This window comes from Panicum virgatum, chromosome 9K (assembly GCF_016808335.1).
Source record: "Panicum virgatum strain AP13 chromosome 9K, P.virgatum_v5, whole genome shotgun sequence".
Taxonomy (NCBI): Eukaryota; Viridiplantae; Streptophyta; class Magnoliopsida; order Poales; family Poaceae; genus Panicum; species Panicum virgatum.
In genome coordinates this window covers 19982249-20010008 of record NC_053144.1, presented here as the reverse complement: position 1 = coordinate 20010008, position 27760 = coordinate 19982249, and the positions used below count along the sequence as shown (strand labels likewise).

General features: G+C 48.9%; 1 protein-coding gene across 3 annotated transcripts; it reads right to left on the bottom strand.

Annotated features, from left to right (window-relative positions):
• Window positions 1-903: 903 nt before the first annotated feature.
• Window positions 904-27328, bottom strand: LOC120650647 (DNA-directed RNA polymerase I subunit 2-like). Of its 3 annotated transcripts, XM_039927846.1 has the most exons (27): window positions 27029-27326; window positions 26662-26735; window positions 26381-26503; window positions 25896-25972; window positions 25178-25241; window positions 25023-25093; window positions 24246-24323; window positions 24119-24164; window positions 23389-23569; window positions 23248-23300; window positions 23091-23164; window positions 22869-22986; window positions 14814-14898; window positions 12963-13075; window positions 12629-12756; window positions 12479-12558; window positions 12007-12248; window positions 11740-11904; window positions 11495-11659; window positions 11321-11395; window positions 4759-4862; window positions 4609-4684; window positions 3627-3749; window positions 3396-3539; window positions 2962-3174; window positions 1969-2220; window positions 904-1627 (listed from the first exon to the last, which is right to left on the bottom strand). In XM_039927846.1, exons 1-27 carry the CDS (start codon window positions 27213-27215, stop codon window positions 1190-1192), a joined length of 3549 nt encoding a protein of 1182 aa, XP_039783780.1. In that variant the 5' UTR covers window positions 27216-27326; the 3' UTR covers window positions 904-1189. The 3 variants fall into 3 exon arrangements, with proteins under 3 accessions (XP_039783780.1, XP_039783779.1, XP_039783781.1); XM_039927845.1 differs by having other exon boundaries at window positions 3396-3749; window positions 27029-27328; XM_039927847.1 differs by having other exon boundaries at window positions 3396-3749; window positions 26381-26498; window positions 27029-27169.
• Between the last annotated feature and the right edge of the window lie 432 nt (window positions 27329-27760).

The following is a 27760-nucleotide window of genomic DNA, read 5'->3' as shown; positions in this document are numbered from 1 at the left end:
TATTTGATAAATAATGTCCAATCATGAACTTAAAAGATTCATCTCGTGCTAATTAATTAGAATGTGTAATTAGTTATTTTTTCATCTATATTTAATATTTCATACATGTGTCCAAAAATTCGATGTCTAAAAATTCGATGTGATGGTTACTGTAACAAACTTTTTGCCAACCGAATGGGGCCTGAATCTGGTCCACACCACATCCGACAGAAGAACCCGGCCCAAGTTGAAGTTGGTGAAGCTTGGGCAACGTCTGAGCCGTTCCCTCAAGATCCAACGCCCAAAAAAATTACATTCATATATCTATATTAGCAAGGTGGAATGCTGCCGGAAAGAGCGATATTTTCCGACAAATGCAGACTTGGACGTCGTATTTGTGTTGGCAATAGGCCAACAGATCAACCGACATGTAATCTCGCCCTGTTCAAATATGTTGGCCTGTTGATCTGTTGAAGAAAATTGTCTTATAAAAAACAAAATTGTGGAAGATAAGAAAAGGGTAGAATTAGCATACCCTCGCGCAGTTTCTTCTCGAGAGCTTGGATGAAAAAATATAAAAAGCAGTACATTGGACAGGACGAAGGTGAACTTGGATGTTATGGATAATCATTGAAACTTAGCTTCCTTTATCATGGTATAATAATTACCCGGAACACGCTTGATTTCATGAAACACGAGCTTTCAAACGTCAAGACACTTTTCTGAAACTTTAAAATGTAAGCGGAACATTGGTTCAGTTAATGAGTTAATCGCAATATGGTTTACCGCTGGCGTCATGGTTGAAACTTGCTCTCCGCTTTGATACACACCAAAATCCAATCGATTAACAATGACAGAGAGCGGCACGACAGCCTGACCGTGCGCGCCGTGCCCGTAGCAGCCAAGAGCCACCAAGATTATCAGTGCAAAACGAGGGGCAAGCAAAGCTATAACCCGGATTCACGTTGAATCAATGATGTTTTGCTACAAGTTGAATCAGTGATGTTTTGCTACAAGTTGCGACGATACATCACGCCCACGTACGCATGGAACAATACAAACTGCGACGCACGACTCGACTGGGGGGAGCTACATTTCCCTCGAACAAAATTTTGCAGTCCCCAGCAGGGTGTTGCAATTGCAACGGCCACACTTCCGCCTGCCGGGGCACCCCGAGATGAACTAGCGGTTGTCCAGGGGTGGAGGAACCTCATGATCCTTGGCTGGGAGGCAATTCTGATTTGTTGCTCAGCCGGAGCTCCAGCTTTATGTTCATGGCGGCCAGCTCGGCGGCCAGGTACCTGAACACGTACGGCATCGCCACGGTCTCCATCCCCTTGCTCGTTTTGCAGGCATGGCACGATAAGTTTTTTGCCGGCCTCACCGTGGATACCCCAAGCATCTCGCGCTTGGCTTTCTTCTGCGTATCGGATTTGATCACTGTCGCGGTCAGTAGGCTCCCGCAGAAGGAGCACACATCCGCGATGTGGTAGTCCGAGCAGGAGTGGAGCCTGTCGTGCAAGAGGTAGGAAGACCCATGGGCGAGGAGCGCATCGCGCTCCATCTCACCAAACCGGATCCCTCCGCCATGCTTCCTTCCTCCAATGGGTTGTTTTGTCACCTGGTCTATACGACCAGTTGTGCGGACCTGCATAGACAAATTACATCAGTATTCAGTTACAATCCAAAATTACAAACAGTGATGCTAAGTACAAAGAAAGTGAAACTTTGGTTTCTGGTACACTTGGTAGGCACAACTATTTGGCTTCTTTTTCATGGTCAGTCAAATAAATAAATTGGGGCTAAGGCTGTCCAATTCAATACCAAGGAAGACAGGTGGGAAAACCTAGCTACCTACTTAGGAGAAAACTCTTGCCTTGCAAATTTTTAAAAAAACAAAAGAAAGGTTAAGCTAATGGATAATGGGTGCATGAAGATATTGATCAAAGGCCCGCATGTCAAATGTAGAACAAACAACAAATTGCTCACCTGGAATTTATCTGAGACCATATGCCTAAGACGCTGGTAATAAACAGGTCCAATGAAAATCACACACTCCATCTCAGTGCCAAAAAATCCACTATAAAGGATCTCTGTTCCATGATAATCAAACCCATAAGATGCGAGCATGGGACCCAGTTCATTCACAATCGAATCAGGATTATGGGAATCCTTGCCCTCCTCTTTGACAGAGCTTGAAAAAGGTGTGGCATCAATGAACTTTCCATGCAGACTTCCAGCCTGCAAGGACAAATTCAAGGTATATTTAGGCAGAACGGCACTCCTATCCTTTTTCTACAAGGCGTTTTTTGTTTAGTTAATATTTCATCTATGTGATACAACTTTTAATCACAAATATTATTTGAATACGAATAGAATGTTGATCACAAGTATCTTTCTAATTTGAATCTAATAATATCAATTTTGTGTCACAAAAAATATGTACTAATAGAGTTATTGTTTGTCAAAGCCTTTTAATTTCAAACAGAGGGAGTATCTAGGAACAAATATTTCTATACAGGCACAGAACTTTTAGAAGGACGAAACCTGTCCAGAAAGTATGTCCATGACCACCAAAGGTGACTAGGGACACTTTTCAAAGTGAATAAAAGACAACAATACAACATTCAAAATACAAACAATACTTTTCAAGAGCGCATAAGCATTTAATAAAATAGGTTTAATTCGAGAAACTATAAGATAAAACCAAAAGCTACAGTCCCACAAAAGAGGCAAAGCACCAATCAAAAGATGTCAACAGCTGTATAAGATCATCGCTGTAGAAATGTCAATATGCCAACAACTCTTTAGTACCTAGACACATATGGTGTTAAATTTATATAGTGTCAAATTAACTTCATTTCAGATATTCCTTCTGTGAAATAAACTCAGTTTTTAGCTTGCTATATTTTTTTAACTTACAACATGATACAGATTTTCTCAGAACCTAGTGATAGAGAAGTGAATATTTTATATTTGTACCTTTGCTGCCATAGACTCTAAAAGCATTGCAATAGTCATTCTTGAAGGAAATGCATGAGGGTTAATGATAAGATCTGGCCTCATGCCAGTATTTGCAGAGAATGGCATGTCAATGTCAGGCCACAACTGAGAGCAAACACCCTTTTGCCCATGTCTGCTGCTGAACTTGTCACCAATTATGGGGTTTCTTACACGACGCAAACGAATGTTCGCCTGTAGAAAAATCAACACATGACAAGATCACAAAAACAAATTTGAGATGCTTGTAGTCAGAAATACGCGTTTCTGAAACTCTTAGCACAAAATACTATTTGAATTTAATGACACAAAATGTGAGGATGGTTTGAACTCAGAAGATCCGCAACTTCTGTGTGATCGTTCTGATACCTTTCTGCCAATTGAAATTCTACTGGGTTACGTAAGTGTTCGCTTACCTTCTGAAAGTCACCTTTTGAACTTGCCCCATTGACAGCAACATAGTCAATATACGCTGGCTCCGAGCCTTTTAGTTTGACAGGCCTTATCGCACCTGTCAGTCTGTTATAGACACTATAGTACTGCTCATTTGGATGTACTGTCTGTCCATGAAAATACATGTAAAAGGAATTCAATAACTGTTCTTGCACAAGGAAATAACTTTTAATATAGAATGAACAGATAACTACCTGTCCAAGCCGAGGAAGGCCATCTGAATCAATAGCAGTGTTTGTATCCCTAGATAAGACACTCTTTGCAAATATTTCTGGAACATTTTCTCTGTTTTTCTTGGATAAGTCAATGCATTCGGTCTGCAGGAAGTTTGCACAAGGGTTATCTTTAATGTTTTTTTTTGAAAATTGAATGGCTGCTGGGAAATATTTAGTTCCAAATTAGTTGGTTGAGTCAAAATTTTCCAAGCTTTCACCTGGAGGATATTTTCAATTTGCATCATAATGTGAGGAACTAAATATAGACATTATGCACGTTACATACTTTGTATAGCAAAACAATACCATCTTTTTTAGGTTAGACAATTTCACAATAACAATTAAAACAAATCAATTAAAAATATGGTACTATATGCTCTCCTTTTCTTGTGAATACAATATCTTTGAATGTTCAAACAATGACATGGTACAACAGATAATTACACCATCTGATGCTCAATAAAACACTCACTTGGATCCATATGTCCATGACATTAGGAGTATCACTCTCATTTTCAATATATTTCAAAAGCAAAGAGTAATTTTTGTAAGGGAAAACTAATCACGTAGAGCAATTAAAGTGAGTTTGAGTGCTTCAAGGGGTGTGCACCAAATCTTGGGATGATTTATTTATTGCTTTTTCCATCAATTTTCGGTTTCCTTGGCCATATGTGAAAACAGAGTGAAGGGTCAGATTTATATTTATAACATTCAAGACTCAGAATTTTTTTTTTGGCTAGCCACACTAAAAGATAATGCAGCCAACATCACCTAAATTATGAAAGAAAAGTTGGAAAAATGAAATAGCTGTCTACAAATGCTAAGGCAGTAGGAACTAAAGCACGCCTTGGATTGCACCCAATTACACCAATACACCATGTGAAAGAAATTCTACTAAACCTGTCTGCATTAGATTATAAATCGGACAATGAGTAGTTACGAATAATGAAACATAACTTGCCTGGTAAATATGTCCACGGAACATTCCACGATCAACAGCTGATTTATTCAGTATCATGGCATCCTCCATGTCATAACTATATCGGAAGAATGATTTCATCACATAAAGCGAGAATAAAAAAAACGATGATACTATATATGAAAGGCATACCCTGTGTATGCTAGCACTGCAACAATAGCATTTGTTCCTGATGGAAATTCATCCATACAATATTTACTATATGTAGCTGTCCGAACAATTGGTGTCTGAGGGGTCTACAGAGCATCAAAGACAGTAGAGAAGGTTAGCAACTATTTCCAGGAATTGGTGCAAATCGGCCAAAAAAGTTACACCCATATGTCAGTCTGTGTATCACAAAACTAAGAAACAGACAATACCACAATGAATCGGAAAGATGACTAATCATATTGCAAGGAGCAGAGGGTATTTGTCAAATTTAGCATATCTCATGCTTATTTTCCTTATTATACTCTTCTCATGCCACATCTTACAAAGAAAATTTTAAGTCTTCTAGTCGTCCATGTCCAGGTGCAACCTGGGTTTCATAATTCTAGTAAAATATATCTATAGAAATACCAGACCTTGTCGTTAGACAACCAGTTTGATGAGATGCACTCAAGTTATGGGTTTACCGTGAAGTACTAAAGTTGTAAACAAAAGGCAAAATAGCCAAAATCATCCCTGGACGGCTCGGCTCAATTTGGTTCCTGAACTATGAAAACGTCCAATTTAGTCCTTGAACTATCCTAACCGGCCCAATTTTGCCCTTGAATCCGATGTGGCATGCCACGTAGGCTCCTCCAGTCACCGCCCAGTCAGCTTGGGGCGTGAAATACACTGTTTACCCTCCATCCATAGAGCAGATTTAACATGAGTAGTTTCCAGCCCACATCGAGCTGACCGTTCCCTCCCTAGCCAGGTCGTCGCCCCTCCTAGGTAGCGCAGGTCATCAATGGCATGAGGAGGGAGCAGCTCGATGCGGACTGGAAGCTGCCTGTGTTAAGCCTGCTCTATGGATGAAGGGTAAAAAGGACATTTCATACCCCAAACAGACTGAGCGTTGACTGGAGTAGCCTACGTGGCGTGCCACATCACATTCAAGGATGAAGTTGGGCTAGTTAAGATAGTTCAGGGACTAAATTGGACATTTTCATAGTTTGGGGACCAAATTGAGCTAAGACCCATAGTTGAGGGACGCTTTTGGTTATTTTGCCTAAACAAAACCTATAAACTTTGATGGGGTTTTGTGTCATGTTTCCTAAAAAGATATGGTAAGCCACAAATTGCCAAAAAAATGAATGATCTATGAATTCTGAAAAGTGATTGATGATATATAGCTTCCCCATACATCATAAAGCTTTTGGCCTACGCTGGAACTCTAATCAGCCAGAGATTGCCTACATCTAGTGATGACTTAAAGCTATCCGGTAAACCTGGGGCCTTAAAGGCAATCGATAAAGTCATAAGAGGTTTCTTATAGACAGCCTACTTGCATGGCCAAAAGTCACCAGACCTAATTTGGGGGGGGGGGGGGGGGGGCTCGGTATTTCAAATCTTCAGAACATGTGTTGGGCATTGAGATAATGAGATTAAGATGGCTGTGGCTGCAAAAAACTGAGCCGGTGAAGCATGGGCAGTTTTCTCCATCCAAGCTCCACCGCAGGTCAAAGCATTCTTCTCTATAGCTATTGTAACAGAAGCTGGAAATGGCAAAAACACCTCTTTCTGGACTGATAGATGACTGCTAGTGTTCGAGTATATTAGGGATATCTCTATATTAGGTAGATTAGGATTGTATCCGTATCCTACCAGATCTGTAGGAGAGGCTTCTTGCCCTCCAAGTCATGTACCCCTATACATTCAGCCCCAAGACTCAGGCTAATACAATCCATCAATTACGCATCTCTATTCTCTCCTACATGGTATCATCGATTAGGGTTTGGGATCCTAGGCTAAAGCTTCCGCTGCCACCACCCACACCCGTCCTCGCGCCGCCGGTCGTCTCTCACGACGCACATCCAGCGCGCCCCCTCGACACCAGCCTAGCGCGCCCCCGGGGAGGTCGCTCATGATCTCCACCAGGGGCCGCGCCCCTGTTTAGGCGGCGGTTCCTATTGATCCGCCGCCACTATTCCGTGGGTCGCTGCAGCAGATTGCGGTCTCCTTCGCACTCGTCCGTCGTCATCACCACCAGCATTCTTCGCGTGGAGGAAGATGGATCTCGCCTCGTCCCATGCCGCCGTGGTGGCGGTCGGGCCCGGCCACGACAGATCCTAGCCGCCATGGAGGCGGCCAGATCTGGCCGTCATCAACCTCCGCCGCCTGGTGCTAGTGCTCGCCGGTGGGGGGGCGGCGTCGCAGGCTGGAGCCGAGGCAGCAGTTCCGGCCACCCGTCACCGGCTGCCTTCGCAGGCTGGAGCTGCTCGCCCCTCCGTGCGGCACGTGTATGGATGCATGCTGCGTGAGGCCTCGTGGGGCAGGGTGCAGCCACCGTGAGGGACGCCGTCCGCGTTGCTGCAGCCTGCAGGAGCACTATGTTCTTCCCTGCTGTGCTCTCTTCTCTCCGTGCTGTTTGAGGCTCTCTGCTTCTCTCCGTGTGGTTTGAGGAGATGAGGATAAGGGAAAGGAGGTTCATTGCTACGTGTACCCCGTGAGTTGCACATGGAAGATCCTGTGTTTGTTGCTGCTACCATGTATCTTTTCTATTTTGCTCGATCACTAATCGAGATTGCGTCACCCACCGCCCGTCGACTTCGCGCCTCTACCTCGACGTCGGCATCAACTTCACCGGCCTCTTCTTCCTCTCCGACCCTGCGGCATGGCGAGATGGCCGGCACCCTAGGGGGCGCTCGTTTGCGCCGCCGCCTACATCGCCGCCTCGTCCGCACGTCGACCTTCGCCGGCTCGTCGTCGCCTTCACCAATCGGGACGCCTTCACCGACTTCGCCCACCGTCATCTCGCCTCATGCTACTCGGTCTGATCAGCCGATGTGCATGATCCACCCGGCTTCCGTGACGTCCGTCCTCGTCGAGCGCGCCCTTCACCGAGCACGGAGGGCTGTCGCTGCGTCGCCTCTTCGGGCAGCAGTGGCGTCACCCCATGGTCTTCTCCGCCGTTTCTTCCTCACCATCGTCGACCACGTCCCCGACCTCATCGTGGACTCGTCGCTGCGCGCCCCGCGCATGGTCTTCGTCAAGCTGTACGAGTTCTTCGCCGTCTCTTTCGAGCGCCGCCGTCGCGTCAACCGGATCATTCGGCCTTGTGCCGGAAAATCTGGGTTCCCCTCCTCGCTTCGTCTAGCACAACCACGTCGCCAGCGTCGCCATCTCGTCCCCGACTACTTCGTCTACTCCAGCAACAGCAGGCGTTGGCATCTTCTACCTCGCCTTCTTCTGCGCCTGCGACCGCCATGGAGGCCTTCTCTGCTGATCCCCCTCGGTGACGGCATCTGGTTGTGCATCCTCCCTTGCACGTTCGGTATTGGCAACACGGGTGCGTGCCCATCGTCCCCGATGCGTTCCTGAGCCTGGCAAGCTCGGGCATGTGTCGCCCGATGGCCTGACTGCTTCAACTTCGGCATCGCTCCCTCTACGATGCCCCTCTACGACTGCCTCGACGCGTCGCCATCTTCGTCTCCGGCGTCTTCTCCATTACGCCACCACCATGGCGCCTCCTCGTGCGCCCGCGGCTTCATGTGCGGCTACCTTGTCTTCGGCAACCTCGACATAGCTACGTCGACCACGGCTACTCTACGTACGGCATCATCGACCATGGCTACTCGTCCTCACCTCGGCTACCTCCACATCGGCACAAAGGGCTATCATCTACTTGAGCAACCTTGTGGTTTTCCACTCCAGCCACAGCATCTGCGGCGCACTGACCGTTGTGACTGCGGGGGGATGTCAGTTTATCGACTTCTCTCCAGTCTCACCGTCTGCGGCGCACTGACCGCTGTGACTGCGGGGGGATGTCAGCAACCGGATTTTTCTCACTCACCAATCTTGTATGAGTGAGATTCTGCGTGTGAAAGGTGGTCAACATTATCCAATCCCTCATTTGAAGAAAGCATCGCTAGAGAGGAGAGGACTACTGCCTGTTACTTTGTCATGTGATCCTGAGATTGTGAGACAGGCTATTGAGTACGTAACCTAGTTTATTTGAGCATCAGGTCATGGTTATTTGTAATCTCAGTTCCGTTCAATTTCTTTTTGCTGTATGCAGTTTCTTTTAACATTGCCTTGCATTGCATGTACCTTTAATTTTGGAGTACTTATGAAGTGAGTAAAAGGCGAGAAGTAATTAAGTGTCCTATGCAACGTGTGTCTTTTTGCACGTACTTTTAATTTTGGGATGGAATGCACATGTATGTCCATGAACCTGCCATACGAACAAGTAATGCAAACATAAAGGCGATAAATAAACCCCAATGTTTCTCATGTTTTCTCTTATTTCAAGGAAGCTAGAAATCGAGCAGACGAGGACATCAAAGGTAGGAGTAGCAGACAGAACGCTACTAGATGAGGTCATGATACTAACATCACTTTGCCGACTCGTCGGTGCTGAAATTTGGATCCTCTGCGAGGGAGTCTGGCACAAAGCTAAGGAGGTCATCATCAACCTCCGAGTCCACCACGACATTATTCTTCTCAAGCCACATGTTACGAGATTGCGCGTCATGAAAAAGCACACGACAATCAAACTTGTCGAGGCCCTCATCCCAAGCAATCGAGTCGTAGTCACTATGAACCAGTCCGCAACGCGAACAAATCGTCGCGCGTAGGAATTTTGCTGCATGACGCAGCCCATATCCTGCGACGCGAAGCCCAGATGCCACTTCACCCTTCAGACGGTTCCCCGTCTCAACCAGGGATTCCGCCGCCGCGAGCAATCCATCGGCCACCGCAGCTTGAAGAACTTCTGCAGCTGCCGCATTGAGCCCGTCTGCTGCCGTGCGCAGACCGGCTACCACTTCGATTTGGAGGTCTGCCGCCGTCTTCGTACCTTCAGTCATCAGCCGTGGAGCTTCCATTGGCACGATCTGAATGCCGGACGGTGTGGAGTGTTCGTGGACGTATAGTGGAACAGGCTATAAGAACGTCTCCAAACAGCCATACAAGGAAACAGCATGCATGTATAGAAGGAATCGTCATGCCATCTGCCTCGTCGGAAATTCTGGAGTGACCGTTTGAATATTGCATCAAGAAGGAAACATGCATGCGGTCATTAACAGGATACAGGTCATTAATAGGATACCAAACCAAGGAGAAGGGTACATGCGTCCAGATTAGGGGAGAAAAGCTAATACGCCTTGTTTTTTGGGATAGGATCCAAAACTCTATACGCCCTGTTTTTTGGGATGGAGGGAGTATTAGGGATATCTCTATATTAGGTAGATTAGGATTGTATCCGTATCCTACCAGATCTGTAGGAGAGGCTTCTTGCCCTCCAAGTCATGTACCCCTATATATTCAGCCCCAAGGCTCAGGCTAATACAATCCATCAATTACGCATTTATATTCTCTCCTACAGCTAGGCGAAAGCCTTACGCAAGCATTGCCACACCTATTCAGTTCAGTTGTACCGAGAGCAAGAAAGAAAACAGTTCATGCAGCACTCTCTGATGGAAGTTGGATTACTGATATAGAAGGGGCACTAACTCTACAGGTCTTAGACTGAATACCTTCAGTTGTGGGAACTCCTTTCAAATTTTCAACCACAGCCGGATGTAGAGAGGGCATACACATTTGGCAATTTTCAGCTTCAGGTCAATACTCAACAAAATCAGCATATGAAGCACTATTCATCGGGGCCACTGAGTTTAGGCCTTGGGAAAGAATTTGGAGGAGTTGGCCCCCCTAGGAAATGTAATTTTTTCATGTGGACAGTGGCTCATAATAGGTGCTGGACTGCAGACCGCCTTGCAAGAAGAGACCTCCCTCACCCTGCAACTTGTCCTCTTTGTGATCAGGCTGAGAAACAATTGACCACCTGATGATCTCTTGTGTTTTCTCAAGACAATTATGGTTCAACATTCTGCAACTCTTTGGCTTACACGTCCTTGCTCCACAGCCGAGTGATTTATGTTTTGATGACTGGTGGGCCAAGTCAAGTGACAGGGTAACAGGTCAAGTTAAAAAAGGACTCAATTCCATCATTATTTTAGGAGCTTGGACACTACGGATCCATCGCAACCATTGTGTTTTTGATGGCGGTACCCCCAACTCGGCTACCGGCGTCTCAGCCTTCAAAGATGAAGTGCGGCAGTGGGCCTTGGCAGGGGCTCAAGGAGTGTCTCATCCTCTCGCCCTTGCCCCTCCTGTTTCTAAGTTGGATGTGTTACTGGTCAGGTTCTGGTCAAGTTTTTTATCTTACAGAGAGAATCAGCTAGCTATTTTGTTAAGGGTGGCTACAGACCCTCTAATTTGTAGTTTTGTGTACTGGGGGCTCTTTTTTGCCTCCTTTTCTTCTTAATATATTGATGGGCAGCTCTCCTGCACGTTCGAGAAAAAAAAATCCGGTAAACCTGGCAACATTACCACTAGTAAAAAAATAAGTGTGTATGTTTGAGGATTTAAAATAATTATTTCCTTGAGAAACATGCATATGCATATGCTATCAGCCTACATGTCCACTACAAGGAGACAACTTTAAAGAACCAAACAATGAAGCTCCTTCATAATAATTGTTTAATAATTTTACAAAAGAACAAACCTGTAGGTGGAATGCTTTTACATCAGTACGGAATTTTAGAGCTTGTCCACAAAAACCCATGGTTTGCTTCGCCATCTGCAAACAAGCATGAAGATTCAGTCCAAAAAGGAAGCGCATGACCCATCATCAAGCATGATCAACTGATCACTATAAAGACGAGATGTGATTACCGACCTGGCATTGGTACATGTTCCTAGGACTTTGGTTGTGATCAGACCAGGGTGTCAGATTGGCAACCACACTAAGAATAGCGGTAGGGTGGATTTCTTCATGAGTTGCAGGAAACATTTTTTTTCTCCCTCCATCCCCACCATCAGGACACCGTATCTCCATAAATGCCTAATTTAGAATATAAAAATGAAGTCTTGTGCTAATGGTAAGAAGTAATATAAGAAACACAGAAATTGATTAAAGCAAACCTGTTCAAATGGTCCAATAAGCTCAATACTTTGCTTTCCACCAGGTACACTTAACAGATTTTTGACAGGTCGAACAAATCTTGCTGGATTTGTAAAAAGGTAAAGGCCAGGATAAGCTCCACAAAGACTAAGAGGAACATAGCCAACTTCCAGATCTTCAGGAATCTGATAAAAAAATTAAAACATGTCCCTGAGCTCGAACATGATGGCAAAATTTCAAAATATGAATCCAATTAAACAAAAGCATGACAACAAAAGAGAACAGACCCCAGAGTGTGCCAGAAGTTTCAACTTCCGAAGAAAATTAACTACTTCCTCAATCCTAGCAGAAGGCACGGTACCAAGAATACATCCATCCAAATGTACATGTAGTACTTCTGGGGGACCAGATCGTTCAATCTTAGGAAACACTGGGTTCATTCCAACACGAACCAACTCAGCAGAAAGTGACTTCTTTATTTTCTCAAAATCTTTAACCGCCCCTTCTGAATTGTAGAACGATGAAATACCTGACAGACCAAATATAAGCTGGGGCTAAGAAAATGACAGTGATGGATTTTAGCTGCACTGTCCCCAAAAAGACAAGGACACAAGTATAAAAAACATTAAGACAGAAAATGCAGACACAATATGCTGTCAAAATGAAAGAGAAACAAGTCCAGATGTGCAAGAAAGTGGTGTTTTGGGGAGGTTGTGCAGATTTATGTTCTAGAAAAATGACAAGACGAGAATATCTTACGGCATGTGGAAGTCATATGGTTCAATAAACCACAAGGCTCTCCATCAGGTGTATGAACTGGACAAAGGAAACCCCAGGACCTGCATGGGAATTATCAGTACAATCGATGCAAGGAAACAACAGCTGAATGGCTCTAAGAGGATAACATACTCGGGAAGTAACTTTCTAACAGATGTTGTGCGCATTTTAGCAAAAGCAGCACCCCTATGAACAGAACGGAAGTGTGAAATATAACGATGAAAATTGAGCCGTTCAGCATGAATGGTCATCCCATCTGTCTGCAAATTTAACCACAAAAACCATTGTTAGTTCGAATATTATGAGAAAACAATATAAACCTAGCAACATTAGATGCATAACATATTGTCAACATTCAACTTTACAGAAACAGGTAGTATACTTGTAACCCGTGTCAGGCTTCTCTTAATCACAAGAAAAATAAATGATTTCATCAATAAAATTAAAGGCATTGTAAGAGATGCACCTGTGGAAGATCCAATCCTGATTGTGAATTCACTCTCCCGATCTTTATCATACTCTCGATAGCTCTACCAACAGATGTTGTGTGTTTAGTAAGAAATTTTCTTACTTCCAATGCTGCACAATCAACCACATATTATTATTGCATAAATGTAAATCATGTTGATATACCAAAAGGAAGTTAGGCGCAACACATCAAGAAACAGAGAAGACAACCTAATTGATCATGTGAGCAAATAAACTGGAAAATAGTATTCATAATTTATATGGTCCATAATATTTTTACCTAACTTCATTATTCAGAGTTCAATTAGCTTGGTTTATGGCATTACCCAACTGGAAAGATTAACCAAAATATACATAAAAATGTCAGGGCCACACCTTTCAGTCCTCAGGTTCAAATACAACATGCATCACCATTTCAACCCACATGCTAGAAAATATATCTTATGCAATATGCATGAGGGTCTCAGGTGACAACATTCTCAAGGCTGCTGGGTTGTCTAGCTGTGATTTAAACCAGACCAAAAAAGTGGAATCAAGCAATGTTCAAAAAGGCGCTAGGCACTATCAAGGCGGTGACCCACCGCCTAGAGCCTAGGCACGCCTAGGCAGGACTAGGCGTTTTAAGGCATTTTTCTAGGCGGTGCCATATACATACATATATCTTGCCATACACATTATATACCTCTAAAAGAAAAGAAAAGAAAAGAAAAGAAAAGAAAAGGAGAGAACCAGTAGGCCTTGAGTCAAAAAGAAAGCCCAAAGGAAGCTCATCAAAGCAGCCCAGCAGCCCACCTCCCACCTTATCTCCTCCCCTCTCCTCTCGTTCCCAACGCCTCTCCTCCCCTGTCTCCTCCACGCCTCTACTGCCACCCTTCGTCCTCCTCCGCGCCTGCCTCTGCCTCCTCCGCCACCACCGCTGCCCATCCATACCTCGGCCGCCGCCCGTCCCCTGCTTCCTCCTCCGTCGCTGCGCTCATCCCTAACTCTGCCTGCCGCCTCCTGACCGTCCCGACGGGCCGCCTCCTCCCAGGCACGCCTATCCTCCGCCTACCCCCTTAGCCGAGGCAGCACCCCTCCGCCTAGTGCATAAGCGCCTAGGCGAGCGCCTAGCAGCGCCTTTTTAAACACTGGAATCAAGTCGAGACCTTCAAAGTAAAAAATTGTACCAGCACGCTCTCATATCAACATCTCACATCCCCAGCCTTCAAAAAAACAAGATTTTCAACGTTGTCCAATGTTTATAAGCATCATTCACTTAACTCCTTCAGGCCAATGAAGATACTACTCCAGTATTTGCATTCATTCATAGTGGATTCTTCTTATCCCCCCTCTCATTGAAGGAGCCAAGTTTGAGTCAAGAACAAATTCTCTTAAATGTGAAAATCTCAATCATATTTCAATGGCAGGGGTAAAGGATGAAGATAGGATTCAAACTCTTGTATTACCAATGGTCATGGGAGGTAAGGGTCATATCCTCTAAAAATATTGTACTGCACTCTCCTTTTCCAAGAAACCAGAGCCAAATATAGACCCTTATTGCTAGCTATATATATTCATCATCCCCACAGTCATCACCACATCCACAAAAGATCTTATAGCAAATATTGTGCAGCTGAATCCAGAACCACACAATTAGTGGGGAGTGGGGACACAGCTGCAAATGCAATTATCTGCAGCTGTCTACAGACATCCAAAGTTTGATCTGTTGCTCATGCATGCTGCTGTTGTTACTATACCAGAGAACATAAGTGGTTCAATTTATTTTTCAATGAATTCAACTGTTTTGCCAAACAGAACAGAGTACATAAGCTAACATTTTTGGCATAAAAACAGTAATAGAATAGCATACCATTGTTGAGATCAAAATTTTTGTTCTTTGTAGCCTCTTCCATGATTAAACGTTTAGACTTTCTTAGCCAATCCTGAAGTCTATCCTGCGGATGTCAGCAATAAAATTGAATAATGAAAAAAAAAGTTATTGAGGTTAAGGAATCATGTTTTGCACTAAAACAAATCTATGCTCAAGTATATAAAAAAAACAAACAGTACCAAGTATGGGAAAAAGTTAGATAGCATGGCAAAAGTGCAACTTTAGTACAACAGTATAACATCATTACAGCTTTAACGTAGATGCTCTCCAATCTTCATTTCCATCCACATTAACCACACATTTAATACATAAGTTATCTAATCCCAAATCTCAGATGATGCAATAAGAGAGGGGGGGATATTAAGTAGACAGCAAGATGTGCATGAATGAAATTGTAGGAAAGAATAATGGATGTATTCCTCCAAACCCTAGAAGGGTTGGTATATATATATAGTTCCTATACATGGGCCTCTATACATGGGCTCACATATACATCAACCCCCCCCCCCCCCGCAGTCTGAACTACCGGCGCAGCGGTGTTCAAGACTAGACAACAAGAAAGCCAACACCCCCCCCCCCCCCCCGCAGTCTGAACTACCGTCGCAGCGGTGTTCAAGACTGGACAACAAAAAAGCCAACACCCCCCCGGTAGTCTGAACTACCGTCGCAGCGGTGTTCAAGACTGGACAAGAAGAAAGTACAAAGGGCAAATACCCCCCCCCCCCGGCAACCACAACTAGCCACCTGCTACGTTGAGGCTGGAGCAAAACTCCGAAAAAGTCGAGGAGGGTAGTCCCTTGGTGAAGATGTCGGCAAACTGGGAGGTGGTCGGGACATGGAGTACGCGAACATCGCCGACGGCGACCCTGTCGCGCACGAAGTGCAAGTCGATCTCCACGTGCTTCATCCGTTGATGTTGAACAGGGTTGGTAGAGAGGTACACGGCGCTGACGTTGTCACAGTAGACGAGCGTGCTATTGGCGAACGGGCTGTGGAGCTCCGCCAAAAGCTGTCGGAGCCAGGACGCCTCCGCTACGCCGTTAGCGACAGCCCGGTACTCCGCCTCGGCACTAGAGCGGGAGACAACCGGCTGCCGCTTGGACGACCAGGAGACAAGGTTGCCGCCCAGGAAGACGACGTAGCCGGGAGTGGAGCGGCGAGTGTCCGAGCAGCCAGCCCAGTCAGCGTCGGTGTAGACCACCAGCTCAGAGGTGGGAGAGCGGTGAAGAACCAAGCCGAAGCCAACTGTGCCATGGACGTAGCGGAGGAGACGCTTCAGTGCAGTAAGGTGAGACTCCCGGGGATCATGCATGTGAAGACAGACCTGCTGAACGGCATAGGTGAGATCCGGCCGGGTGAAGGTGAGATACTGCAAGCCACCGGCAAGGCTCCGGTAGCCACTAGGATCAGCCACGGGATCACCCAGATCAGCAGACAGCTTCGCCTGAGTATCGACAGGAGTGGAGCATGGCTTGCAATCAGTCATCCGAGCCCGCTCCAGAATGTCGAGTGCATACTGCCGCTGGTGAAGGAACAGGCCAGACGGGCGAGGCTCAACAGTGACGCCCAAGAAATGGTGGAGCTGACCAAGATCCTTCATAGCAAACTCCTACTGCAGAGAGAAGATAATGCGCTCAAGCAACTGCTGACTGGAGGCTGTGAGCACAATATCATCGACATACAGCAGCAGGTAGGCAGTCTCATCTAAGGATGGCAGCGGATCGGTTTCGGGGCGGGTATCCGCGGTTTTCGGGTTTTCGGGTTTCGGGTTCGGTTTCTAGTTTTTACCCGCGGATTTGCGGTTTCGGGTACCCGAAATATTTCGGGTTTAGGGCGGATCTGTAAATAAATCCGCGGAGCTCCATCGGGCCCCCGAAAATTTGAGTCCACAGCCCACTAGCAGCCCATTTAGAACCCTAGCTATATAAACTGAGTCAGTGAGTCGTCATCCCGACCCGAACCCCCACCCCCACCCCGCCTCGGCGCCTCCGCCTGGAGTCGTTATCCGGTCATCCCTCCCCCCCCATCCCCAACGGCCCAACCCCTCCCGACCCGACCCCCCCCCCCCCCGCCTCGGCGCCTCCGCCTGGGCGCCTGGCCGCCTCGGCCTCCCCCCGACGGCCCGACCGCCCGATCCGGCGATCCCGAAGCCCCGAACCGGCGAACTCCAGCCCCCCACGCCGCCGAGATCCGGCCCTCCATGCCGCCCAGCTTCGGCCTCCCACGCCGCCGAGCTCCGGCCCTCCAACGCCGCCAAGATCCGGCCCTCCACGCCGCCCAGCTTCGGCCTCCCACGCCGCCGAGCTCCGGCCCTCCAACGTCGCCGAGCTCCAGCCCCCCACGCCGCCGAGCTTCTCAAGCTCTCCATGCACCGGAAGGCGAGCTCCAGCAGCATCTCGAGCGCGCGCTCCGCGGCGGGCGTGCGCGCGAGGTGCGGGTCGAGCACGTCGGCGGCGGCGCCGCCGATGAACCTGGCCATGGCCCAGCGCGCGGTGAGAAGCTCCTTCATCTCGCGCTTGGTCTCGATGGGGCGGCGCGCGGAGGCAAGCTCGACGAGGAGGACGCCGAAGGAGTAGACGTCGCTGCGGTCGGTGAGCTGGCGCCGCACCGCAGCCCTGCACTCATCCGGATCCGGTGGACCGGCGCCGCACCGCAGCCCTGTCGGAGTCGGACTCGCCCATCCCCTAGAGCCTAGACCCCTACCCCGCGCCGCACGCCCTGTCGCCCATCCCCTACCCCGCGCCGCGGCATGGACCTCCTGGAGAGCTCTCGGAGGAGGCAGCCGCGACCGGATTCCAGGAAGGACATGGCGCCACGAGCGGTGCCGCTTCGGGCCGCTCGCTCGCTCGCCGCAGGCTGCCGGGGGCCTGGCCACGCCGCCGGCCGCCGCCTCGCCTAGGATTCGGCGGCTGGAGCTGGGCCCTGGGGAATTGGGAGCGGGAGGGCAGAGAGCGCTCGGCTCGGCCGGTCGGATTATCCGTTCGGTTTTGGGTATCCGCGGTTTTCGGTTTTGGGTTTGAATTTGTACCCGAATAGGAGTTCGGGTCGGGTTCGGGTTTCAAGTTCGGGTTTCGGTTTTGGGTGCCCAGATACTCCACCCGAACCGAACCCGACCCGTTGCCATCCTTAGTCTCATCCCCACGGCGGTAGATGAAGAGAGACGCGTCAGACTTGGCCTCGGTGAACCCCAATGTCAGCAAGAACGTGGCGAACCGAGAATACCAAGCCCAAGGAGCCTGCTTCAGACCATAAAGAGACTTGTTGAGCCGGCAGACCATATCCGGACGACTCGAGTCCACAAATCCCGCTGGCTGAGAGCAGTAGAGTCTCTGACAGAGTGCCGTGAAGAAACGCATTCTTCACATCCAGCTGGTGCACTGGCCAAGAGCGAGAGAGCGCAAGCGAGAGGACCGTGCGCACTGTAGCAGGCTTCACCACTGGACTGAAGGTCTCATCGTAGTCCACACCAGGCCGTTGGGTGAAACCCCGCAGAACCCAGCGAGCCATGTAGCGCTCCAGTGTGCCGTCAGCCCGACGCTTATGCGTCCAGATCCACTTGCCAGTCACCACATTGCAATCAGACGGACGCGGCACAAGGTCCCACGCCTGGTTGGCAAGAAGAGCCGCGTACTCCCCTTCCATCGCGCGACGCCAGTGAGGATCCGCCAAGGCGTCGCGGACAGAGGAGGGTACCGGAGAGACCCGCGGCTCTCCCTCGGTAGCGGAGAGAGTCGCGGCCTGAGACGTCATCCGCCAAGTCACCATGGGATGGATATGCCGAGGATCCCGATGGATGACTGCCGGGTGGTACACTGTCGGCTCGGCGCGAGAGCGAGTCGGCGGAGGCGGCGGCGGCGACGGCTCCGGTGCAGGCGGCGCCGGTGTCGGCGCCGAACGACGCCGGTACACCTGCACCGGCTGAGCGTACCACGCAGGTGCAGGGAGAGGCACCGGGGCCGAGCGACGCCGGTACACCTACGCCGGCTGAGCGTACCACGCAGGTGCAGGGAGAGGCACCGGGGCCGCGCGTGGCGCAGCAGGAGACACCGGGTCCGCACACGGCACGACCGGAGGTCCGGGGGCCGCGCATGGCGCGACCGCAGGCACCGGGGCCGCGCTCGGCGCAGCAGGTATCACCGGAAGCGGCGTCGGTGCGCCGGGAAAACCTGCAGGGAAAGGACAGACATGTAACGGTGGCTGAACCATCGGGTCAGTCGGAAACAGAGACTCCAGCTCGGGGTCAGGAGAAGGTGTGGAAGAGGTGGAGTAGGGGAAATCCGACTCGTCAAAGACGACGTGTCGGGAGATCAGGACGCGGCGAGAGGTGAGGTCAAAACATCGGTACCCCTTGTGGTCAGGGGAGTACCCAAGGAACACACAGCGAGTCGAGCGGGGCGCCAACTTGTGAGAAGCAGTGGCGGAGGTGTTAGGGTAACACGCACACCCGAAGACCCGAAGGTGGTCGTAGCGAGGAGGGGTACCGAAAAGAGCGTGGTGTGGAGTGGGAGCAGGAGAAGCAGTGGACGGAAGACGGTTAAGCAAATAGGTGGCGGTGTGGAGGCTCTCAGCCCAGAAGCGCGGGCGCAGAGAGGCCTGGATCAGAAGGGTGCGCACGACGTCGTTCGTCGTGCGAATCATCCGCTCAGCCTTGCCATTCTGAGGAGAGGTATACGGACAAGACATACGCAGCTGAACACCCCGAGAGAAAAAGAAGAAACGGGAGGTGGAGTTATCGAACTCACGCCCGTTGTCGCACTGGACGGCCTTAACGGTGAGGCCGAACTGAGTGGACACCCAGACAAATAAGTGGAGGAGGGTGGGGAAGGTCTCAGACTTGATGCGCAAAGAAAAAGTCCAAGAATAATGAGAGAAATCATCCACCACGACCAGATAATATTTATAGCCAGACATGCTGAGTACAGGGGATGTCCACAGGTCACAGTGAATAAGATCAAAAGCATGCGCAGCATGCGAAAAAGAAGAAGAAAAAGAAAGTCGAACATGACGACCTAACTGGCACGCATGACAGAGGTGCTCAGCAGGAGCCCTAGTACATGGAACATCGGTACTACGACTGAGCTGAGCCAAAACGTCGCGGCCGGGGTGTCCAAGCCGGCGGTGCCAGGTGGTGGAAGAAGGCGTCACGGCAAAAGCAGCAGACGGAGAAGAAGAAGAAGCCGAAGGCGGAGCAGCGGAAGTAGGAAGCCGAAGAGTGTAAAGGGGCCCCGGGCTGTCACATCGGAGGAGAGGACGCCGGGAAGCCGAATCCTTCATATTAAGACCAGAAGAGTCAAATTCAATGGAACAGGAATTGTCAGCAGTAAACTGGCGAATGGAAAGAAGGTTGTGAACCATCTGAGGAGCAACAAGAACATTAGTAAGATGGAAAGGATCAGGAGCAGAACCCACGGCGGTGACAGGAAGGCAAGACCCATCACCAACCATGATGGAAGAAGGAGAAGAGAGGTGTGGGGGTCAGACAGAAGAGAGTATACCGGCATCTGGGGTGGTGTGGAAGGAGGCACCCGAGTCGGCGATCCACTCGGTGCTGACCGGTGGCGTCAGCCCCATGGTGCTGAAGGACTGCGCCAGAGCGGCCTGGTCCCACCCCCAGGCCAGGTCGACTGCTGGCTGGGCTGAGCGGGCGGGGTCCAGGACGGCGCGAAGAGGGGAGCAGCACCGGTGAACATGGCCGCCGGCTGGAGCTGAGAACGAGGCCCCCCGCCCGGACCCTGGAACGGCCACATCGAGATGCGCCCTGACCATGGGTTGCTGAAGGATGGCCAGGGCGTACCTCTAGGGGCAGGAGCGGAAGCGGGAGCCGGAGTCGGCGCGCCCCGACGGCCCCCACCGGCACCAGAACCCCTAGAAGCAGGGCCACCACCACCCCCCCCCCCCCGACGTCCACGCCCCCCCCCCACCTCCGGTCTGTCAGCAGGAGCAGCACCAAGGAGGGAGGTGGTAGGAGCGGCGGAGGAAGCCGGTGGAGTAGCGACGAGCGCGGTGGGGGTGGGCGAGGACGATCCGGGCACGAGACCCCTGGTGATCTCGAGGGTGAGGTCGTCCCGGACCTGCAGGAAGGAGGGGAAGGGCCTCTGGCGGGCGATCCAGCTCTTCAGGTGATCATAGGTGCTGCTCAGGCCCCGCAAGACATTGAACACCAAGACCCGATCGGACACCGGACACCCGAGGTCGTGAAGAGCATCTGCCATGCCCTTCATCCTCCGGCAGAACTCACCAACGAAGAGGTCTCCCTGCTCGAAGGTGCGGAAGGTGGCGTCGAGCTGGAGAGCGCGGAACTCGGCGTTGCCGAGGAACTGCCCCCCGAGCGCCACCCAGGCCTGTCGCGCAGTGCCGCCGTGGGTCCTGACGAGGTCCTAAAGATCTAGGGAGATGGTCCCAAAGATCCAGGACAGGGCGACGCTGTCGAGGCGCAGCCACACCACGTCTCGTGCCTCGATCGGCGAGTCGACGAGGACGTGGTCGTCGAGGGCGTAGCGGCGAAGGGCGAGGACCTGGTCTCGCCAGCGTCCGTAGGAGGAGGACGTGGGGTCGAGGAGGACGGTGACCCGGGCCCTGATGTTCTGAACGCCGGCGGCCTGGAGGTGGAGCTGGGCGACCATGGGGTCGGTCGGGTCATACCAGGGTCCAGATCCAGCGGGCGGGGCCTGGTGGGAGGAGGAGGCGCCGTGCTCGGGGTCGACGGGCAGCTGGCCGGAGGAGACACGGAGGAAGTGCTCCGCTTCGGCGACCCGGTGAGCGAGGGCATCGGCCGTGGCGCGCTTGCACTCCCAAGCGAGGGCAGCCACGCGGACCCGCTCCTGGGCCGCCGAAGCCTTGGACTTGGCGGCGAGGAGGGCCGCGGCGAGAGCCGCGTCGGCCTGCTACCCACGGAGAGCGGCGGTGGCGAGCGGCGCATCCACGGGCGACATCCCGAGTCCGGACCACGCGGGATCGGGCGCGGCGTCGGCGGCAGGCTGCTTGCCGGCAGCGACGGCGGCGCGATGGGCGGCGGCGGCCTGCGCGGCGGCAGCTGCGGCAGCAGCAACATCAGGCGCCGGCGCGGGCGGCCTAGGCAACAGCGGCGCGTGTTGGGCCGGCTGGGGCGGCGCTTGCGGCCCAGGCAGCAGGGCTGGGCCCTCCGCGGCCGCGGCCCCTGCCCCAGCAGCGCCACCGGCAGCGGCGGTGGCGGCGGCGGCAGGATCAGGGAGGGGCGCGAGGGCCGCCAGGGCGGCGGCGGCCGGGATCCCGGCCACACCCCCTGCGCCCGCCGCGCCCGCGCGCGCGCCAGCAGCTGCGGCGGCGTCTACGGCGGCAGGACCGAGCAGGGGAGGCGAGGTGGCGGCGCGGGAGTGAGCCCAGGCGGCGGCGGCGGCCAGAACAGGTAGGGAAACGCCAGGAACAGAGGAGGAAGTAGGAAGGGGAGGGAAGGAGAGAGGGGGGCGCCGGCGGCCAGCGGCCGGCCATGGCTGCCGGCAGCGGCGGCGGCTGGGAGGTGAGGGAGGAGAGGGAACGCTAACCCTAGGCTAATGATACCATGTAGGAAAGAATAATGAATGTATTCCTCCAAACTCTAGAAGGGTGGGTATATATATAGTTCCTATACATGGGCCTCTAGATGGACCTCTATACATGGGTTCACATATACACCAACAGAAATAAGGTTAGTTGGCGAAGGTTCAATCTTCTACATGCCTCACCGAGGCAGCTGGCTCAAGATGGCAGGGTTCATAGCAAAGGTGAGCACAAAGTGGCTGATTTTGGGCCATCCTTGTAATCTAAAACTCACTAGGAGGGGCAGCAACCGCTCGAGGCAGTTTCAAATGAACATTTTGTAACCCACATTACAAACATCAACTATTCACTGGTTCATGGGAAATGTGGAAAAGAAGGTAGAGAGAAAGAATAGTAAATCGCCATTCGAAAAGCTGGATTAATTATAATGCAATGAACTTTTATAGGGGGCATTTTTTCCAATGATATGAGGTTATTTTCTTAATAAAAAACATGCAAAGCACCAGAGAGTTTAGTAACCTTCAGAAAAACTGTGATTAAGTGCCCCGGCAAGAGAGCCTCTTGGAATTGTAGTGCGTCGGGATTGTCAGGCGAAGCAGTTTGGTCTACGATAGCATAAAGTTTCTGCAGCATAAATCTAAAGCAGGCAAGCAGCAATGTAATAAGAATGTCATAATAGAGGTTAAGAAGATAAAACTTCTACCAAAAAACGTAAGGTAATAAATTCAAATTTAAACTCACATCAATAGATTAAATTTATCATGGTTGTTTTCCAGGTGCACAAAAATATAGTCCTTCAGAACCGCTTCAGCAACCTAAACAATGTAGAATGGCCAAAGTGAAGCATGATCCATCAGCAGTATGTCAATGTAAACACTAAGAAAATATTGCACATTACAGCTTCATAGTCATAATGTTCAAATCCTTCCATCACAGATCGGAAGTACTTTCCTGCATTTGGAAGATCATAAGCAATGTCAGCACACACGACATATTCAAGGGATTCCAAATACAAAAGAAAATTAAACTCATAAAGTACCAATATGCATCAAGCATTGCATGTGAGTCAAAAGGGACAGATCTCTGACTTCGTCAAGAATTATTTGTGCCCTTTCACCAATTAGTTGGGTACTGACAACACCCTTTTCTCTTCCATGTTTATCACTGTAGCAGCATGTCAAGCTTGTAAAGATTTCCCGGTCACTCGTATCAATAAGGGCCTGTCATTGAAATTTCATAATCAAGTCAATGCAATGCTGAAGCAACATTAACAATACAATCTAGAGTAAAATATTATAAAGAAAGAAGCATGGTAAGCAAAACATGTGACAAGTGGAACACTACACAATTGCATGATACCTATTTCAATGGAAAGATCCCAAGCCTTCCGAAAGATGGGAATAGAGATATAAATGCACTAACTTTCTATTGAACAAACAGATTGATCGTCTCAACAAAAAAAAGAAGGAAAAAAATAAGCAGATTGATAACCTTAGGGCAAAGAACGAAACAAGTTTCTGTATTAACAATTTCGTACAACACAATTCAACAGCTAAAAATGGAATGCATCAACAGAGGACTCTCAAGATCCTCTTTATAGGCACTTGCTGCATTATACAATGCATGCTAAGGGTATGACATTTGCAGATGTTTAGCCAATGCTAACTAGCATTTATCCATACAGAATATGTCATTCGCACAATGTTATGTAGTGTCTTGCTGGTTAGAAATGGTGAGCATGCTTAAGGAGACATTGATAGATAATATACCTTGAGGACAATCCCAACAGGAAGCAGAAACTCTCTACCCCCCAACCTATTCAACACAAATTCAAAAGGTCAAATCAGGGGGGGAAGTTACACATTTTTACTCACTGTTTACCAGCACAGATCTTACCAAAACCCAAGCCTTGCACTTCCATTTTGGAGGTAATACAACTTTATTGTCACACTGGACTGGTCTGTATGGACGCATCTGTAAAAAACAAAAACAGAAAGGAATAGTAAGGCAACGCACACAATTGCAACTCTGATGTTAGGTATAACTAGTAGGCAACATGCACAATAGATCGAAGGACTACACTAAGGGATCAGGAAAAGCTACCAAAAAAAAAAGCAAGGTTCATAGAGAAAAGAAAATGCAGAGGAAAAGGACAATGGCTTTCAGTCACTAATTTTTAGATATTGCCCAGCGCTGTCTCCTCTTGTGCATCAGCGTTAATAGTATTTGTTGATCCATGCTCGAAAAACATTAGGCAATACAGGTTCTGGCATTAGAATTATTCAGATCTTGTCAATGAAAATTATTCTTTCATTTTACCAAGTTACAAGTACAGTATCTTGTAATATTGTAGTACTAGATCGCACCATGTCTTTTGCAAGTACAAATAGCTTGTATACTAACTCTGTCTTAACCAAAATATATTTCAAAGTTAGCAGAAAAGTTGTACTGGGTAATTAATTATACTCAGTATTCAGCAAACTTAAAGGTTTTGCAAAGATAATCAAAATGGATAGTAAGTAAAAGTAGGAATTATGTGGAAACATGAATATAACTGGAGTCAAAATAGTGGAAAGTACATTGCAGTCGGATATTGCTAGAATGACAAAAAAAGCTACACCCGATTAGACCATAAGTTATCCAAGCATCATGCCTCATTTATTAGTGTACAACCTTATGACAACTGCTTTGTCAGTGTATCCAGCACCACGTTTAAGAAAAGAACCACGCACCATGCCCATAGGCTGAAAAATCAATAAAAAACTCATCAGGAATGACGCTATCTAGTTTAAAATGCTGCCCTTGTAGTAAAGTTGAATCTGCCTTACATAGTTACGCTTTTGTAATATAAGAATCCTTATAAGTCTCTCCATCCCGCCACATATGAAGTACCTAAACAGAAATTCAAAAGTCTACCCGAATTATTCCAGTAACATAGGGAACCAGTTCATCACAAAGCTAGATTCTGAACACACAGGACAGGGTACAACTTTAGATTTCCACTTTGCAATACAGCATGCTCAAAAGAAAAAGCAGACATTTTAACTGTAAACCCATGGGGCACAACAAATAAATGCTTCAGAAACTATATTATTTTTTCTTACTCAATGTGTAATCCATATCAAATATGGAATAGTTTCACTTTGGTGTATTGCCTTTGAAAGAACAGGAAAATAGACAAGAGCAAGACAATTTCATTAATCTGAACAGTCCAAACGCTGAAATTTTCTCCTAACTATACAAAGTAATGTTTTTTCCCCAGAGGCAAGTTCAGTAAACTTATACAAAAAAGCAGAGCACAATGCAACAAACCTGACCATAAACTCGCCCATCCACATGCAAGAGAATGAAGAAAGGAAGCATGGTGCTAATGAGAATCACAAAAGTAAAATAGAAAGTTCAGCAGTCAAAGATAATGGCAAAGTTACAGATTTGATGCTCTATTTCCCATACAAAATACATAATCAATATTACAGTAGCACATTAAGAATAACAACAAAAGGATGTGCTGATACGGTCAAGTGGATGCAAATGAAACATACTCACCCGCCCATTTCGGTAGACTCTTCACCATGGAAAACTAATTTATTTGGGTCAGCATCTCTCAGATGGCACAGTTTTGACTGGAATTGCAAGAGCTTAAGTCAGGGATAATAGTTGATTATCATATAATTTGTGAACCATTATGATTTTGATATCTCTATAAATAATGTGTGAATATAATATGTAAAGATTTGTCCTGGATAGTACTTCCATAATGCTATAGTTTTACTAGGGTCTAATACTGATAATTAATCGGTCCAAGATTAGTTTTGGAACACCACAGATGATCAAAATGACTCCCTTTTGTGGCTAGAGGGATCAATCACTAAGATGGCACCGAAAGACAAACCAAAGCACTAAAATCAATTCAGTTATTAGCCTCTGTTAGACCTATAAACTCCAAAGTCCAAAAGCATAGAAACCTTATCCATCACAAAATTATTCCACGGGAAATGCCATTTCACGAGTAGAAAGGAAAGGGTAACAACCATTAGCATAATAGGCAGATGGCCAAAATTGAAGGTATGCCTGACTAGTGCCCCATTTTCATTACACTGGAGGCAGACGTCCACTTTAAATTCCCCCTGATATGTAATTCTTGCTTGCCTGCACTGCTCCAACCCAAGGAAATGGGAAAAAGATCAGACTAGCAAACATCTCGCTAAGTTACCGAAAGAGTATGTCAATAGACACAAGTAAAATAGGGAAAAACATATATTCCCAATGTTTAAGATAAGAATATGTTAATTCCAGAAGAGATATGACAAACCTCCTGGGGGTAGAGTGGTACACCCAACCGACCATCCCTCATTGGTGGTAGCACATGACCCTTCTCCAAGAATAGTATACACAATAGTTAAGGGGGGGCAAAAGAAAGTTTTTGCACTGAGTCATGAAGATTAATTAGTATAACTATATGCAAAATCCCAGCATCATATTTTCATTCAGACATGAACCATTTCACAGTAAATCAGCAATAGCTACTAACTAGGTATAAAATCGTAATCGGCTGTTGTGCCCTGCTATATACCAACTAGTAACAGCAACTTAAATTCAGCGGTGTTACCTCTCAAGTGAGCAAAACAATTCCACGCAAAGGGGGGGCAAAAAAAACGAATTTAGAGCATGGAGGATATTTTTTAGGATGGTGCTGGAGTTGGGATCCTTGATCTCCGCGGGGCGGATTTCTGCGAGCATCTTTTCCAGCCCCGCGTCGAGGAAGTAGTCGAACGATTCCACGTGCGGCCGGAACAGCTCCCGCAGCGCCGCGTAGTCGCCTTCCTTGGCTCCCGCCGGCGACGCCGACTTTGTCGCCTTGTCCATGGCCGGAGGGGCGGCGGGGCTCCGGGCTGCGTCTACGGTGACCGGCGGCGGCGGCCCAGCGCTTGGTTTCGGCGGGAAGAATAAAACCCTAGAACAGAGATGAGGCCGCTTTTTTTTTTTTTTTGCTTTTTGCCCTTCGCGCGAACGAATTTCACAAATAGACTCCTAGAGAAAGTTTTCCGTTTCTGGACCCAAGGGGTCGGCGCCACAGCACACGGTGCCGAGATTTAACGTCTCGGCGCCGTGGACCATGACGCCGAGCTGATCACACCAAATCCACCCCAGCACCGCGCTGGCAGCCGACGTGGCCGACCTCGGCGCCATAGATCTTGCGCCGAGATCCGCTATACTAGGGCCGCCGTTCCTTCCTCAGCCGCGCCGCTCCATCTCTCTTCTCTCTCGCGCGTCGCTCCCCTGTCGCGCCGCCTCAGCCGCCGCCCGCCCTCGGCGTCCACCGTGCCCGCCCAGCTGAGGCTCGCGCGCGGCGTCCCCCCCCCCCCCCCCCCCGCGGGACGCCCTCCAGCGCGGCCCTGCGCGGCCGCCGC

Bases quoted from the DNA above. Each gene is read 5' to 3' on its own strand.
- LOC120650647 (XM_039927845.1), bottom strand. From the start codon at position 27,215: ATGGACAAGGCGACAAAGTCGGCGTCGCCGGCGGGAGCCAAGGAAGGC. The intron at 25,242-25,895 runs GTGAGTATGTTT...ATTTCTGTTTAG, and splicing joins GAGTCTACCGAAATGGGCGG to GTACTTCATATGTGGCGGGA. The intron at 12,249-12,478 runs GTAAGATATTCT...TTGGTCTGTCAG, and splicing joins CCATATGACTTCCACATGCC to GTATTTCATCGTTCTACAAT.